The 16,534-nt window shown below is 36.2% G+C and overlaps 1 protein-coding gene across 3 annotated transcripts in view; it reads right to left on the bottom strand.

The window, feature by feature from the left end:
• Window positions 1–16,534, bottom strand: part of casz1 (castor zinc finger 1) — a 600,579-nt gene that overhangs the window by 247,749 nt on the left and 336,296 nt on the right. For all 3 annotated transcript variants that reach the window (XM_039755610.1, XM_039755612.1, XM_039755611.1), the window contains one exon: window positions 14,720–14,819. In XM_039755610.1, coding sequence (XP_039611544.1) covers window positions 14,720–14,732 — 13 coding nt within the window. In that variant the 5' untranslated portion in view covers window positions 14,733–14,819. The remainder of the gene's footprint in view (window positions 1–14,719; window positions 14,820–16,534) is intronic.

Here is a 16,534-nt window from a genome sequence, read left to right on the forward strand (position 1 = left end):
GAGCAGCCAAGCTTATTTTCACCTTTCAGAAATACATTTAGATTATTAGTCTAACTGTAAAGTCTCTAAAATTCAGATTCAGGTTCCAAAACAGTTACCTGGATCGTTACTTCAATTTTACCATCTTAATATAAAATTTTAAAATATATTATCGTATAATCATTATAATCTAGTGTGCCAGCATATAAATGTAGCTTCAGTTCAGCTCTTCTTCCATTCATCTACCTTCAAGCCTGTTTAATTCAGTTCAGGGTTAAGGGTGAATTGATTTAGATTTTGTTATTACTTTCGTTATTCAAACAGTATTATTACTTTACCTAAAACAGTTTATATAAGGTGTTATGAGTTTTGCAACAAAGAATATGTTTTTTTTTTTAGAAACAAAGTGAATCTTAGTGTTTTCATATTTTCGCCACACGTTTCTTCATACAGCATGCGTACATAGTTTTAAAATATCACGTCATTGTCAGGTAAGAAAAGACAATATCAGCAATTTATTGTTCCAAAGCTCACTTAAATCATTTTTCAAAACAAATCCTGATTAAAGAAAGCCTTGAAACTTATTATTTTTTTCAAAAAGAAGCCCACAAAATGAGGAGTATATAAACCCTCAACATCTGTCTGTCTATTCTCAGTTTGCTTAGAGGAAAGTGACATTGTTTTAGTCAGCGTCTTTATGCGGTCCTTTCAGTGCCATCTGGTTTTTTCTTCTTCATTACAAAAAGCTCTTGAACGCAGTGGGCAACATTACAGTTTCTCCTGCCTTTATTCTAGTTTGAGCTGTACATTAGCTAGTTAACCTGCCATACGTATTTGAGTAATGGACACATTTAAACACTTCTAAAATTTCTAAAGAATTTATATTGAAAGAAGATGAATGTATGTATGTTAGCAAATCTTTTTTAAGAAAACCCTTAAAAAAGAATGAGTCGAATTCAACAACACCATATGATGATGAGACAGCACTCAACAACACCATAAAGCTTCAGCTGGCTTAAGTATTTAGCCTCCCATTACAGAAAATGACAATGATTTTAAATTATATGACACGGAAAATGAGCCTTTTCCAGTAGTACCTCCTCATCGACAAATGCTTTGTCCGTTTTCACTGCAATGAATACTACGCAAGTAGATTAAATTCTTAAGTCTGTTCTGGCCATTTTATTTGAAACATACTGAAAGATACATGTGAAGAAGACTTTTTTGGGTTGAACACATTAATGTCATTATTAGGACATAACATACGTTTTCCATGTTTGTTAAATCCTTTCTCTGTGGCTTACTGCAGTGATACGACTTGTTCACTGAATTAAGCTTATCTTTCAAGAAATTCCTATAAAATCACAGACATGACTACCTATTAAATCATCCATGGTTGTGAATAATAAGTATGACAAAAACAGTGCTAACTTGTGTTAACTTCAAGCAGGGGACAACACAACAACATGACACCTGGCGCCACTGCTGAAGTCCGTAAGGGAAGCAAACACTGACTGGCAGAAAGTTAGACTACAAGGAGCAAATTATCAAACAAGTTCTACGGTCCAAGGACAATCCTTCATATTATTTTATAAGATATCACATTATTCTGAACACTGAACCACCCATATTCCTTTGACAACTGCTTGTAAAACAGTGGATTCTGATGCAACAAATTCAAACCCTTAGTAAATATCAATATATTTTTAAAACTGCTCAGCAGTAGTAGTAATTCAAGTGGCACTTTTTAAAAGCTTTTGAATGTCAGCCAGCATAAACATTATTGACAAATGACTTGCCAAGGTCACTTGGACCCCCTCTAGGGCTTTATTTTCTACAGGAGTTTTTACTTTCCTCTCCTCTGTCGTCAATTAGCCATTTCTCAATTATATTATTAATGGACGTATGCTGCATTTGTGTTAATCATACTGAAGGAGCTTTCTTTAACTGTGTTCAAATATACAGATGATGTACGGTTTTATTATTTTTGTCACTGCACTGTAGTATGTAACTTGTGCAAGTACTGTGCTCCTGTACTCAGTGAATAGTGCAATATAAAGTACAAAAAGATTAAGTTGAACTGAAATAATACGACAATATTAAAAATGATATTAAATGACTTTCATTCGTTTGGTCAGTATGTCGGTGCCCTGAATCACCCCGTAACAAATGAAGTAATTTTAATTATTATTTTTGATTTTTTTACTTAGACAATTTAGATAAAAGAATTTGTTAGTCCATCCATCCATCCATTATCCAACCCGCTATATCCTAACTACAGGGTTACGGGGGTCTGCTGGAGCCTTTAAAGTAATTCAGTATTAAGACTAAATACTCCACAAACAGTTAGGACCACTTTATCTGTGGACTTATCTGTGAAAATCACTAAGATCCCCCTTTTTTATTGATAACTTGTAGTACCTGGTGGCTGCCAGTGCTGCAGATTGTGCTTGCTTGTTACATACCCTTGCATGTAAAGGTTATAAAATCATATTAAGTTCTGAAAAAAAAAAGATTTAATACAAAGATGTTTGAAGAAACTTTAAATAGTAAGTATCACACCATAGGAACAAATTCATCTCAATGATATGAACTGGTTTGTCAACCTCCAACCCAGGTTATCTGTTCCAATGGACATTGTTTATCAACCTTTTAAGTAACACTTACTGTTCATAAAACAGCACACAGCTTGAACCTAAATATGTGTTTTATATATACATTCAGTGTGTGTATATATATATATATATATATATATATATATATATATATAAAATTATAAATATATATGTGTGTGTAAATATATATATATATATATATATATATAAAATTAAATATATATATATATATATATGGTCACACGCGTGCACATAGGGGACAGTTTAAGGGCTCAAATAATTATAATCTTCCCCCAGAAAGCCAGAGGGCGCTGTTGACTAATGACTGTTCTCTTGGCAAGCATGACACCTCTGATGTCACTTCCAGTTTCCACTGGCCTGGACCCGCCTCTTCCACTAAAGATTATTTTTTCCCAGCAGCAACGCCATCTTAGTTTGCTTTGGAGACTCGCCTTGTTACAAAGTTTCTTTTCTTTTTAAAATTTTTACCCACGTTTTCTTTGACTATACGGGGTTAGCCTTGAAGGTGCCATAAAGATCTTTAATCTCTTACTGTCTTTTTGTTACTGTATATAATATATATATATATATATATATATATATATATATATATATATATATATATATATATATATATATATATATTCAGATTCCATACTCTGAGTCTCAATCTGATTGTATGGGTGGTTACCTACCAGGTAACGCATGTGGTTGGTCTGCCAGTCTGCAAACATCCGCCACGGGTGCCCTCTCAGTTGTGAGAAGCAGATCACAGAATGTTACATAGTTTACTGTCAAATAATGCAAAGAGTACGCGACACGTGTTTCACCCTTATTTGGGCTCATCAGGCGTACACACTTAACTGCACCCCTCACAGGGAGCGAACCTCGGACATCAGCAATGAAGTCCCTTTACGCTGCGCCAAGGCATGTGGTTCGTTTATTTGACATCCTGGAGATTGGAGTAATTACAGAATGTTACAAAGTTTACTGTCAAATAATGCAAAGATTACAAATAAGGGAGAAACACGTGTCACATACTCTTTGCATTATTTGACAGTAAACTATGTAACATATATATATAAATTAAATTTATACAGGGTGAGTCAAAATTATGTTATCATTTGAATGGAGGAAACAATTTTTTCACAAAACATACTTCAGATGTGCAAGATGATTTACAGGAATGTCTCAACCTGTCCGCCATAAGTTTCAACCATATGTGGCACATAAATTGTCCACAAAATTGTATATAAGTATATACATAGCAGTACCATTAGTGTTAACATAATTTTGACTCATCCTGTATACACTGTATATTCATATATATTTTCAAGGGTAACATTGGTGATTTTGTGTATTAAGGCTGTCAAACAGTTAAAATTTGTAACTGCCATCTACATCATGTTTAACTGCAGCAGTTCAGCAATGTCCAGCAGTCACCTGTGAATGTGACTTCTGTTCCACGTGTTAGTTGCTCACACCATGAAGACTTGTGCCTTGATACGTGACACAGGCATCCCATGTGAAGGTAATGTGTAAGAATTGTCAGACCTCACTAAATGACGCCTTATTCTTCAATTATTTTTCAGTCTAAAGTTATTTATTTGCCATTAAGCAGCGATAGTTAATGCTTTAGATTTTATTTGCTTCATGGACACAAGTAGTCAAGTTGTACATTCATGGACTGTAGTCTGACATACAGTTGTGCTTGAAAGTTTGTGAACCCTTTAGAATTTTCTATATTTCTGCATAAATATGACCTAAAACATCATCAGATTTTCACTCAAGTCCTAAAAGTAGATAAAGAGAAACCAGTTAAACAAATGAGACAAAAATATTATACTTGGTCATTTATTTATTAAGGAAAATTATCGAATATTAAATATTTGTGAGTGGCAAAAGTATGTGAACCTCTAGGATTAGCAGTTAGTTTGAAGGTGACATTCGAGTCCGGTGTTTTCAATCAATGGGATGGCAATCAGGTGTGAGTGGACACCCTGTGTTATTTAAAGAACAGGGATCTATCAAAGTCTGCTCTTCACAACACATGTTTGTGGAAGTGTATCATGGTACGAAACAAAGGAGATTTTTGAGGACCTTAGAAAAAGAGTTGTTGATGCTCAACAGGCTGGAAAAGGTTACAAAACCATCTCTGAAGAATTTGGACTCCACCAATCCACAGTCAGACAGATTGTGTACAAATGGAGGAAATTCAAGACCATTGTTACCCTCCCCAGGAGTGGTCGATCAACAAAGATCACTCCAAGAGCAAGGCGTGTAATAGTCAGCGAGGTCACAAAGGACCCCAGGGTAACTTCTAAGCAACTGAAGGCCTCTCTCACATTGGCTAATGTTCATGTTCATGAGCCCACCATCAGGAGAACACTGAACAACAATGGTGTGCATGGCAGGGTTGCAAAGAGAAAGCCACTGGTCTCCAAAAAAACATTGCTGCTCGTCTGCAGTTTGCTAAAGATCACGTGGACAAATCAGAAAGCTATTGAAAGAATGTTTTGTTAATGGATGAGACCAAAATAGAATTTTCTGGTTTAAATGAGAAGCGTTATGTTTGGAGAAAGGAAAACACTGCATTCCAGCATAAGAACCTTATCCCATCTGTGAAACATGGTGCAGGTAGAATCATGGTTTGGGTCTGATTTGCTGCATCTGGGCCAGGATGGCTTGCCTTCATTGATGGAACAATGAATTCTGAATTATATCAGAGACATCTGTCCATGAACTGAATCTCAAGAGAAGCTGGGTCATGCAGCAAGACAACGACCCTAAGCACACAAGTCGTTCTACCAAAGAATAGTTAAAGAAGAATAAAGTTAATGTTTTGGAATGGCCAAGTCAAAGTCCTGATCTTAATCCAATCGAAATGTCATGGAAGGACCTGAAGAGAGAAGTTCATGTGAGGAAACCCACCAACATCTCAGAGTTGATGCTGTCCTGTACGGAGGAATGGGCTAAAATTCCTCCAAGTCGGTGTGCAGGAATGATCAGAAATTACCGGAAAAGTTTAGTTGCAGTTATTGCTGCAAAGGGGGGACACACCAGATACTGAAAGCAAAGGTTCACATACTTTTGCCACTCACAAATATGTAATATTCGATCATTTTCCTTAATAAATTACTGACCAAGTATAATATTTTTGTCTCATTTGTTTAACTGGTTTCTCTTTATCTACTTTGAGGACTTGAGTGAAAATCTGATGATGTTTTAGGTCATATTTATGCAGAAATATGGAAAATTTTAAAGGGTTCACAAACTTTCAAGCACCAAGTTTACAACTATTGAAAGTTTTGTCCTTTGCACTATCTGGAAGAGTTTTAAATCAAAAGGAATCATCATAAATTTCATCTTTCTCAGCCAACTTTAAGTCAAGGCGCTCCAAAATGCTGTACCATCTAATCAGGGCCCTCAGGAATAAGAAGAGCTTGGACTTTGCTTATAGCTAACTGTAGTCATATTGTATAATTTTGAATGATATCATATTAAATGCTTAAGTACATCAGATTCTTGACACACGTGTGTAAATTAAATATCATATGATTTCGCTAGGCTGTTATTTCCACCTTTTGTCTTGCCATAACACCTCTACAAATTGAAATATTTTAAAGTCTTACTTCTTTTTTACGGTCTTAAATTATTAACTACTGAATTCTTATATGGTACTACTAAAAGTGAGATTTCTTAACTCCCACTGTCCCCCCTAGTATTGCATTTCAGGATTTTAACAAGCGATAAGAAAGAGTATTTTTGTAATTGTGCATATCTTTAGTTTTCTTGTGTACATCAAATGCTTTTTAAATTAATTATTTTTTAAAGCAAGGGCAGTAGCATGGTTTGATAAGGAATAAAAATTAGAAAGCCTAAATTTCCATATTTTTAATTTTCAAAAATTATGCAGTTACATATAAATCCAGATCAAAAGAAGTAGAAAAATAACTCATTACATATGACTTCAGGTGAAAAAAAAGGAACAAAACTCCAAGTCAGTAGTGAAGGCTGAGTGTCTTTATGTTTTATAAGGTCATTATTTGTTAGTGTCGGGTTCCAGTTTTGATAACTTTAAGCACAGTTCTCTGTCAACTTATTGGCAACTCTCTCTGAGATAACAGCTTTCTGCTGTTGACTAGTATTATATAACACTGTATTGGTTGACACACCTTTTTAATATTGCATGGAGGTTAGGGACAGTGCCACTGGATTGGCAAACTGGGGTGGTGGTCAACATCTATAAGAAAGGGGCCCAGAGGGTGTGTCCCAACTTTAAGTGTATCACACTCTTCAGTCTCCCTGTAAAGGCCTACTATATACCAGGGATCTCAAAAGGATGATTTGGCTGTTGCCAGAGCCTCAGATTCAGAAGGAACAGTGCAGATTTCATCCCAGTTGTAGAACACTGGACCAGCATTTTACCCTCACAAGGATTCTGGAGGGTTCATGGGATTATGGCCAAAAAGTCTACCTGTGCTTTGCAGACTGGTCTAAAGTTGGAGGGTGGTTTGGGAATACTGGGTACTGAGCCAGTTGTTGTGGCCTTTTCAGCCCCTGCATAATCATAGTGAATGCTTGGTTCACATTACCAGCAGAAAGTCAGTCTTTTTCCTGCTGGGTGTGGAAATCCGTCAGAGATGCCCTCTATCACTGATTACACTGCTATTGTGGGCTGCATCAGGAGTGGGCAGGAGGAGGAGTACAGGAAGCTAATCAAAGACTTTGTTAAATGGTTAAATTGTTAAATGGTGCGACTCAAACCACTTACACCTTAACACCAGCAAGACCAAGGAGCTGGTGGTGGATTTTAGGAGGCCCAGGCCCCTCATGGACCCCGTGATCACAGAGGTGACTGTGTGCAGAGGGTGCAGACCTATAAATATCTGGGAGTGCAGCTGGATGATAAATTGGAATGGACTCCCAATACTGATGCTCTGTGTAAGAAAGGTCAGAGCCGACTATACTTTCTTAGAAGGTTGGCGTCCTTCAACAGCTGCAGTTCGATGCTGCAGATGTTCTACCAGATGGTTTCGGCGAGTGCCCTCTTCTACGCGGTGGTGTGCTGGGGTGGCAGCATAAAGATGAACGACGCCTCACGCCTGGACAAACTTGTTAAGAAGGCAGGCTCTGTTGTAGGAGTAAAGTTGGACAGTTTAACATCTGTGGCACAGCGACGGGCATTAAGCAAACTCCTGTCAATCATGAAGAATCCACTGCATCCACTGAACAGGATCATCTTCAGACAGAGAAGCAGCTTCAGTGACAGACTTTTGTCACCATCCTGCTCCACTGACAGACTGAGGAGATCGGTCCTCCAACACACTATGCGACTCTTCAGTTCCACCCGGGGGAGTAAAGGCTAACATTATTCAAAGTTATTGTCTGCTTTTACATGCATTTTTGTATCAGTATACTGCTGCTGGATTATGTGAATTTCCCCTTGGGATTAATAAAGTATCTATCTATCTATCTATCTATCTATCTATCTATCTATCTATCTATCTATCTATCTATCTATCTATCAATCACCATTTCTGTTCCCAATTTTTACGGACAAAATTTCTAGCTGCTGCCAAGGAGGGAAAGGTGTTGAGTTTTGTGTCCTCAAAGTCATCTTTTTGAGAATGATGTAGTTCTTCATCAGGGTGTCACCTTGCACTGGGATGACTTCCAGCTGAGTGTGAAGCAGCCATAATGAGGATCAGCATCTCCAAATCCAGCGACATGGTTCTCAGCCAGAGAAAGGTGGAGTGCCTTCTCCAAGTTGAGCATAGCATGCTGCCTCAAGAGAATTCATTTAAGTATGCCACGATCTTGTTCAAGAGTCAGGGGACAAGGAAATGGAGATTGACAGTCAGATATGAGCAGTGTCTGCAGTCATGTGTATGTAGTACTGATCAGCTGTGGTGAAGAGGGAGCTGAGGCAAAGATGAAGCTCTTAATTTAGTGGTCGATCTACCTTTCTACCTTCACGAACTGTGGTAAGTGGCTGAAAGAACAAGAACGCAGGTGCAAGCAGCAGAAATGAGTTTCCTTCACAGGGTGTCTGGGATCAGCTTTAGAGACAGGATCAGAAGTGCAGGCATTCAAAAAGATCTCAGAGTAGAACTGCTGCTCCTCTATATTGAAAAGAGCCAGTAGAGAGGGTTTGAGCATCTCGTCAGGATGCCTCTTGAATGCCTCCCTGGCGAGGTGTTTCAGGCCTGTATAACCTGGAGGAGACCTCGAGGCAGACCTAGGACATGCTGGAGAGACTATATCTCTCAATTGGCCTGGAATGCTTCGGTATGACTTCGGAAGAGTTGAAAAAGGCGAAAGAGGAAAATGGATGCCTGGGCATCTTTGCTTAGACTGCTGACTTCATGACCTTAACTTGGAAAAGTGGTAGAAAATAAATGGATGGATGGATGGATGGATGGATGGGGTGAAGTATCCTTGTCTTGTAATTCAACTTGGGCAAAAGCAAAAGCTAAATACAGAATAATAATAAAAAATGATATGTTAATATCATTGATGTATTATAAATCAGTGAAAATAGATTTAGTGATAATGTTTTTATTTTCACTTCTTTTATTTTCATTCATTTATTTATACTGCACTTTTCAAGTGATACACACAAAGTACTTAACAATGACAAAACAAAAAGGCATAACAAAGAGCACCTTAGCAGAAGGACTTTGAATCCACTAGATGTCTAGGTCTCAAGTTCTTGTAGATTCCTCACTGTCTCCAACTAGACAGCGTTCAGGAGTGATTAAGAACAAGAACAGAATGTCGGGTAAAAACGTGGGCCGTGTTCATTGCAATTAAACATGGGGGTTTTCTCTCACCCTGCACAATGGATTTGCAGGACCCCATCTGGAAAAATGCAAACAGTTATGGGAAGCTCTGAGGACGGAATGAAGGAACCGAGTCCTTGTAGCAGAAGCAAATCAAGAATAGGTAACCGAATAACAGAAATGCTTAAAACTATGAAGGGAGTTAGTAGATTAGACGCCAGCTTTTAGATACTAAATTGGATTTCTCAGCAAAAACAATGGGACACAGCTGGAAAGTGATTAAGGGCAACTAAATTTAAGTACATTAATAAATGTGGGTAGAAGTGAAGAGTATCGCTATTTTACAAACTAACAAAACAAGTTAATATTGTAAAGTTGGCTAAACACTGCAACTTATTTTTATTTCTATAAAAATTAAAAAGTAATGTTTAATGATAATATTACTAATAAATATAAGCAAATGTAGTAGCATTGTTAATAAGAGCAGTATTGCCAAGTAGTGCTCTCATTTGGTTGCTTTCTGGTGCCATGACAAATAATTGTATATTAAAATTTATAACTCCAATTTATTTAAAAGAAAATATAAATCAGGTCACCTGGTGTACTCCTTATGCGTGTTCACTCATCCTCCCATGCTTAAGGGCAATACAAATTTGCTTTTTTAAAATTTTGTAAGCATTCAAATAAACTCTTAACATCATTTAGAGCTTTTGAAATATCACATAGAGTAAGTCGAAAATGGCCGTATCTAGTGGATGTCTGTCTAACTGCAAGTGGAAAACTAAACATTTTACAAATCCCAATGATTAATTCAAAATAATAGGACAACATATTGAGAGTACTGAAACACCTTTCTAAAATGTGTTGCATGTTGGCTCAGAGGTTAGCACAGCTGCCACGTACATCCAACATGTGTGGAGTTAACATTTTTCTCTGTATTGCTCTGGATACTTTTGATTTCCTCCTACATCCTCAAAGACATGTGGTAGGTTGACTTTAAATTCTGACTTGTCCCAGTGTGTGTGTGTGTGTGTGTGTACGAGTGTGCTCTCCATGAACTACTGTCCTTCCCATGGCCAGTTCCTACCTAACTGCCAGGATTCCCTGGAACCACAACTTGGATTAATGACATTTAAAAATGTTGTGTTACATTCTAAAATGCTTATAATATTTTTGCATAGTTGGTATCTTTATTGTGGCAGTAAGTTATAATATTCCTTGGACAAAGATTTCTATTAGAAGTCTGTAATGAATGAAAATTATCTATTAGTATGAAGTGTCTGTTTAACTCTGCGGCTTTCTTCTACACTCAGTCCTCATTTGCTGTATGATTTAACTGTCTAGCCTCATTATGCAGTCACTCTCACTATATCTGAATGCAGGAAAAAGAGCCAAAGCTGGTACAGAATGAAATAAACATCTAATAATTAAATATGCAAACAGCTGTTTAACCACGTAAAAGGTAGAAAAAGGTTAAAAGGAGTCAATGGAGGCTAAAGAGACAGCAGGTCTACTGATGACAGAAAGAGCAGCAAGGGACTCTGCTCAGGCCTTCTGGAAACCACATCAAACAAGCCATGGATGGCAGCCAAGACGAAAAGAAACCAACTGTTGCTGGGAGGGCGATACTTATTTCCACCAGGGAACTTTGCCTGGAAAACTGAACTTCTGAAGAAAGAACACACACACACACACACACATGCACAAAATCCTTAAAGCAAAATAAGCATAAGGTTTCTTCTAAAATGAAAGCAAATGTTTAGATATTAACCCAACTGATGGGATTACTAGAAAGCAAATAAAAACGTCCGGTAATGATATTCTCGGGAATTTGCGTCTCATACCTTACAGTGTATCTTTCTCTTGCTTTGTCACCTGAACAGTCAAATCCTCTTTTCATGATATAATCAGCACCTCCATATGGCAAAATGACAGTGATGGAAACACTAAAGGAAGAAATATACTAGAGCAATTTTCAGCAAATGATTTTTTTTTTAATATATGAACTCAGAAAGGTTAAAACATTCTTATGTATTAACTGTATAAATCAGATTTGTATTGTTTACACAACATTACACTTGTATTAATTTATATATAGTTTGTCTAACACTAAAGAATTAAAGCCACCAAAAATCAACAAAACTGTAGCAAACAGAATGACACACAATCAATAGGTTTGCTTTAGCTTCCATAATCCATTTTCAATAGGATGCTACTTGCATAAAATCTCAAATTATCTTATTTCTTTATCATTAAAACCATGAAATGCAAAACGATTGCTTAATTCTACATACAGTACAAACGTATGGTATGAAAATTTTAACCTGTCTCTCTATTATATAAAAAAATCTTGGGACAAGACGAGACTTTTTCAGAAAGATGAGACAAGATATTTTCAGAGAGATAATTTCAAATCCCACGAGACGAAACTTTGTGCCAAGAGATGAAAACCTAACAGGTCCAAGCGGGGTCAAAAATACACGACAAACAGTAGAAGAAGAAAAGACAAAGAGTAGAAGACAAAGTAGAACGTCGTAAAGAGGGTCAAAAACGTTGGCACAATACGCATGCAGAGCAGGTTACAGATTATAAAAGCATTAAAATTCGAAAGTCTCAAAAAACTGATAGTAAAGATCTCTATAGCACAAACTAATTACGGAAATTATTACTCGGTGAAATAACGGAACAGCAAAAAGAGATTGAATATATATGGACATAGGTTATATGACAGAAGTATGAAGATATTGTTCGTCTTTAAAGTTTAAGTCCTGTAGATTGTCTAATTTGTGTTGCCATCAGGAAAAAGTAGTGTTTCTTCCCAATGAAGAGGTGAGAAATAAAAGATTTGTTATTTGGTGAAAGTGAAATCCACAAACACTACAGGCAAAATATCTGAATCTACAATAATCTGTTTTCGCTCGCATCAATCAATGCTCAAAACAAAGATAATAAGCTATGAAAATCTATGGTCCCGCAAAAATTAACCCTACTACAAGTTTAATTTCAAAGAAGCCACAATTCGGTCAGGTTTACATTTATGCTCATGGAGAAGCGATGCAACATAGAATCGAAACAGTTAAACAATTTGAAGTATTAGAAATTCTACAGCCAATAATGGATACAAATCCATACGTTCAAAGGTTTCACACTTTACTTGAAATTTATCTGAAAAACACAGACAAAGAAGTTTTCTTGTATTTCTATATGAATCCGAAAGATCACGCTCGTATGTATAATAAACCAACATGTGACGAATTGTCAGCGATAATAGTTTTAAAGACGGAGATATCAAAGGCAGAGTTGATATTCATGTTCATCCAAAAACACAGCACGATTCGTCACAACTGGCAGATATTGGAAATGACTAGCGCGTAGGGCACGCATAAGGGTTGGCGAGTGAAGCTAGCAGGGGACAAAGTCCCCTAATAATCCCATAAATTTGAATGGCCCAAGGCCTGCAAGTCTTCCACAATAAATAAAACTCCGTAAAATCTCCATATTTAAAATCAACACACAGTTCATGACTTGTCTAATGACTGCAACAGATGCAAGGCATCCAGCACGGTCTTCCATAGGCTACTAGCTTTAATGATACAGTATGTTCAAATATCAACTTCGATTTCAACCAAACTTAGCCCTTAATTAAGACATAAGTCTATAAATCAGATGCCGAAATAGTCTGAAATTATATTCTTGATATTTTTTAAATATGTTACTGATGCAGTTTATTACTGTAAGTAGTGCAGTTCTCCAAAATATGAATTGTCCAAGCAGTAGGACCAAAACCTAAAACAAATATTTTGGAAGTTAACAGATTACTAAGAACATTATATATTTGTTATTTATTGTATATTACTGATCAGCCCTAGTGTAAGTAAAATGACCAGAAGGTCGCAATGCATGTACATAGTGAGAGCCAGCTATAGACTGAATCAGTTCTGCATTCTGCACTGGGGTAGCTTCGGCCTACCTCTCTTGAAGTCTCATGTGTATCATCTTTAAAAGATCTGAAATTTAGTCTCAAACAGAGGAGACTGCATGGGGACCTAAATCTAGGCATTTTAAATCCTCAAAGACATTGAAAGAGTAGATCCAGCAACCTTCTTTTCAGATTGAGAATGAATCCCGTACTCGAGGACAGCCATGCAAATTAACAGGAAGTGCATTTAGGACTGAAGCTAGGAAGCACTTCCTTACACAAAGAGTCGTAGAAGTGTGGGGCAAACTACAGAGACTGACAAACCTGGACCACCTTTAAGAAGAACCTGGGCGAGATATTGGGCCATCTTAGCTATTAACTAAAGAAACAGGATTGATGGGCTGAATGGTCTCCTCTCATTAGTCAAATGTCTTATGTTCTTATGTTCCAATGACTCCATTTAAGGTAACCCAGACCTAGGACATATAAGAGGCCATTCCTACAGGGTTGGGAAGCTACTTTCCAAAAAGTCAATCACTGGTTGTAGCAAGTAGGCCAAGAAAATACCATATCTGAAGAAGACAGGAAGAATATATTGATTTTGGGGTAAACAAGCAGAATTTGTTAGTGAGGGATCCTATTACTTATAAGGGCTTTAAGGTGTGTGCTTCTTTTCCTTTCCTTTAAATAGAAGGACAGTAAAAATGATTATGCCAGGTTTGATGGAAACTTAATTCTGTTTTTAAGGAATGTGTAATTACATGTGTAATTAATTAGCTTTCTTTCTAGTATACTGTATATATTGAATAGTATAGTATGTACAAATGTTTGCTATATGCAAAGGCAAAATGAATAAATAATAGCAAATAATGCTCAGGCTTCCATGAGTATGTGAGCAAATGTTTGAACCTATAAATCATGGCAAAGGAAGCTTCAAGTTTTGGGAAAAGGAATGATGCAGAAGACAAGAAACAAAAAAATGTAACATTGGAGTAAATAACCCAAATAATCAAAGTTCCACTTGTGTCTTATACAGTAAATTAACAACACTTTGTGTTTCTGTAGCTGTGATAATTCAAAGACTGCTAAAGATTTCAAATTAAAATTGTACTCCTAGGTTCAGAAAATAAAAACTGTGGGCAATGCAATGTGAACTAGGAGCAAAATGGCATAACCAAAGATAGCCAAAGTTCAATGGAGAATCATTAGTGATAAGAAGATATACCGTAATGCTTTTCAAAGGTTGTTTAGTTAGACAGGATGAGTTCACATCTGTCTAGCTGAAGATAAATATCAGTACAACTACCAGATGTAATATGTTTTTAAAAGCACCTAAGCTATATTTGCTATAATTAATAATGACAGATATTGAATATATGACATTGTATGGTTACAGTTTGTTTATATCTTGACATAATTACCTAGATTCTCCATTTCGGGCTTTTTCCTGCTTTGTGCTCAATGCTGCCAGGATGAGCTCTTTCAGGATGTAACTAACAATCATCCAATCTTCACCAAGTTCTAAAATTAGATAAACTTAAGTTCAGGTGACAAATAATACATAACATATTTAGCATTTTTTCTGCAAAAAAATAAAACAACATGTAGCCATGTATAAAAAAGTATGCAAATTTTGCTTCTTCCATATCAGTTAAGAAAGCATTAAGAGCCATGATGATTATGAAATGAAGGCACCTCTTAAACAAGACAGAACCTTAGGATAGTCAACCTGGATAATTTGGATTCGCAGTATGATATGTAATATAATGATTTATTGATAGATACACTGGATCTCTCACGTCTCTGTAGATCGATTTAGAAGAATTAGACAAGGGATGCATGGATGGAGATTTACCTATTAGTCCTTATTTCAAAAACAGTACATTTTTATCATAAAACAAACAAGCATAAGCATATATACCAAATAAGAATATATTTAAAGGCAGAATAATAATTAATCTCATATTAGGTTACCTTCACATAATTACTTCTTTTTATATGAAAATCAATGTGGATTTATTATGTCGATTAAAGAGCAAAATCAGCAAAGAGCACCAATGTAAACTGTCACGGTTTTAACAGATTGAAATCAGCTGCACTTACGCTAGAAACATAAAAGAGCTGCTCACTTTCTTACAGACGTTTTGAGCAGATATTAAATGTCTCCAAAATACACATGCTCCACTATTTTGACAAGCTTAATAATAAAAACAACAAACTCTTGTCATATTGATATTGAAACAATAATGACAAATGGAAAAGCAGCTGGAAAATAAAATTAAAGATACAATTCCAAGTTAAATTCAGGACCACCCTTTAATTACAGTAGATATAAACCGGAGGAACACATAGAGTACTTCTCCAATGGATAATTACATGCGAGAAATAAAGGATAATGTTTATACTTGATGTTTGAACAAACCATTGAAATAACTTTCAAATAATGTTGTACTCATTCGTTTTGATAAAGAAGCCTGCTCTTAATAACAACGACTGATTTTTTAAAAATTTACATCTCACCTCATGACTAAATGAAATACTTTATTTGTTAATGCAATGCCAGCTACTGCTGCTGGTATACAATAGGACGAGTTTTCTATATTTATTTAAGTACAGTAATGGATAAATAAAAATTCATGTCGATTTTAAAGTTGACCAGTTGACATCATTCTAGATCTCCCTTTTACAGAATCCCTACCAAATAAAATACTTTGGTGTCCTTTTGTAATCGCTGGATCCTGTGCCTATCTAAGGAAAAAAAAGGCAACATTACCAATGACAATGACCGCATGAAACAAAAGCAGAAATGTATAACAGTTAACATTTCTAAGCTGGAATTTCAAACAGAAACCTCACTAAAACTGCCAAAACTTTTTCCACTTTCAGAGTGCTGAAATCGTTTTAGCTTTATTGCAGACGTATCAGTGGTCTGAAAGACAGATGTTATATCACAGGACTCTTTAAGTCTGTGGCATTCCTGATAAAGCCATTACATTTCTTTTCACTTAGGGGTAAAATGTCACCTTAATGCAATGCCATAAAAATAGCTTCTCTGATTATGTAAATTCCAAGTCAAAAAAGTGGCCATCTACCGAATCAACATGGTTAGTGGCTAAAGAAAATTTGCAAAACGTTGGTGTTTTAAACGTCACAATTATTAATCTCCACGCTCCCCTTCTTGTTTGAAAGTCCACTGCCTGGTCTAATATACTGTACACTGGTATTTTTGCATACAA

The sequence above is a fragment of the Polypterus senegalus genome, chromosome 6 (assembly GCF_016835505.1).
Source record: "Polypterus senegalus isolate Bchr_013 chromosome 6, ASM1683550v1, whole genome shotgun sequence".
In the NCBI taxonomy this organism is placed as follows: domain Eukaryota; kingdom Metazoa; phylum Chordata; class Cladistia; order Polypteriformes; family Polypteridae; genus Polypterus; species Polypterus senegalus.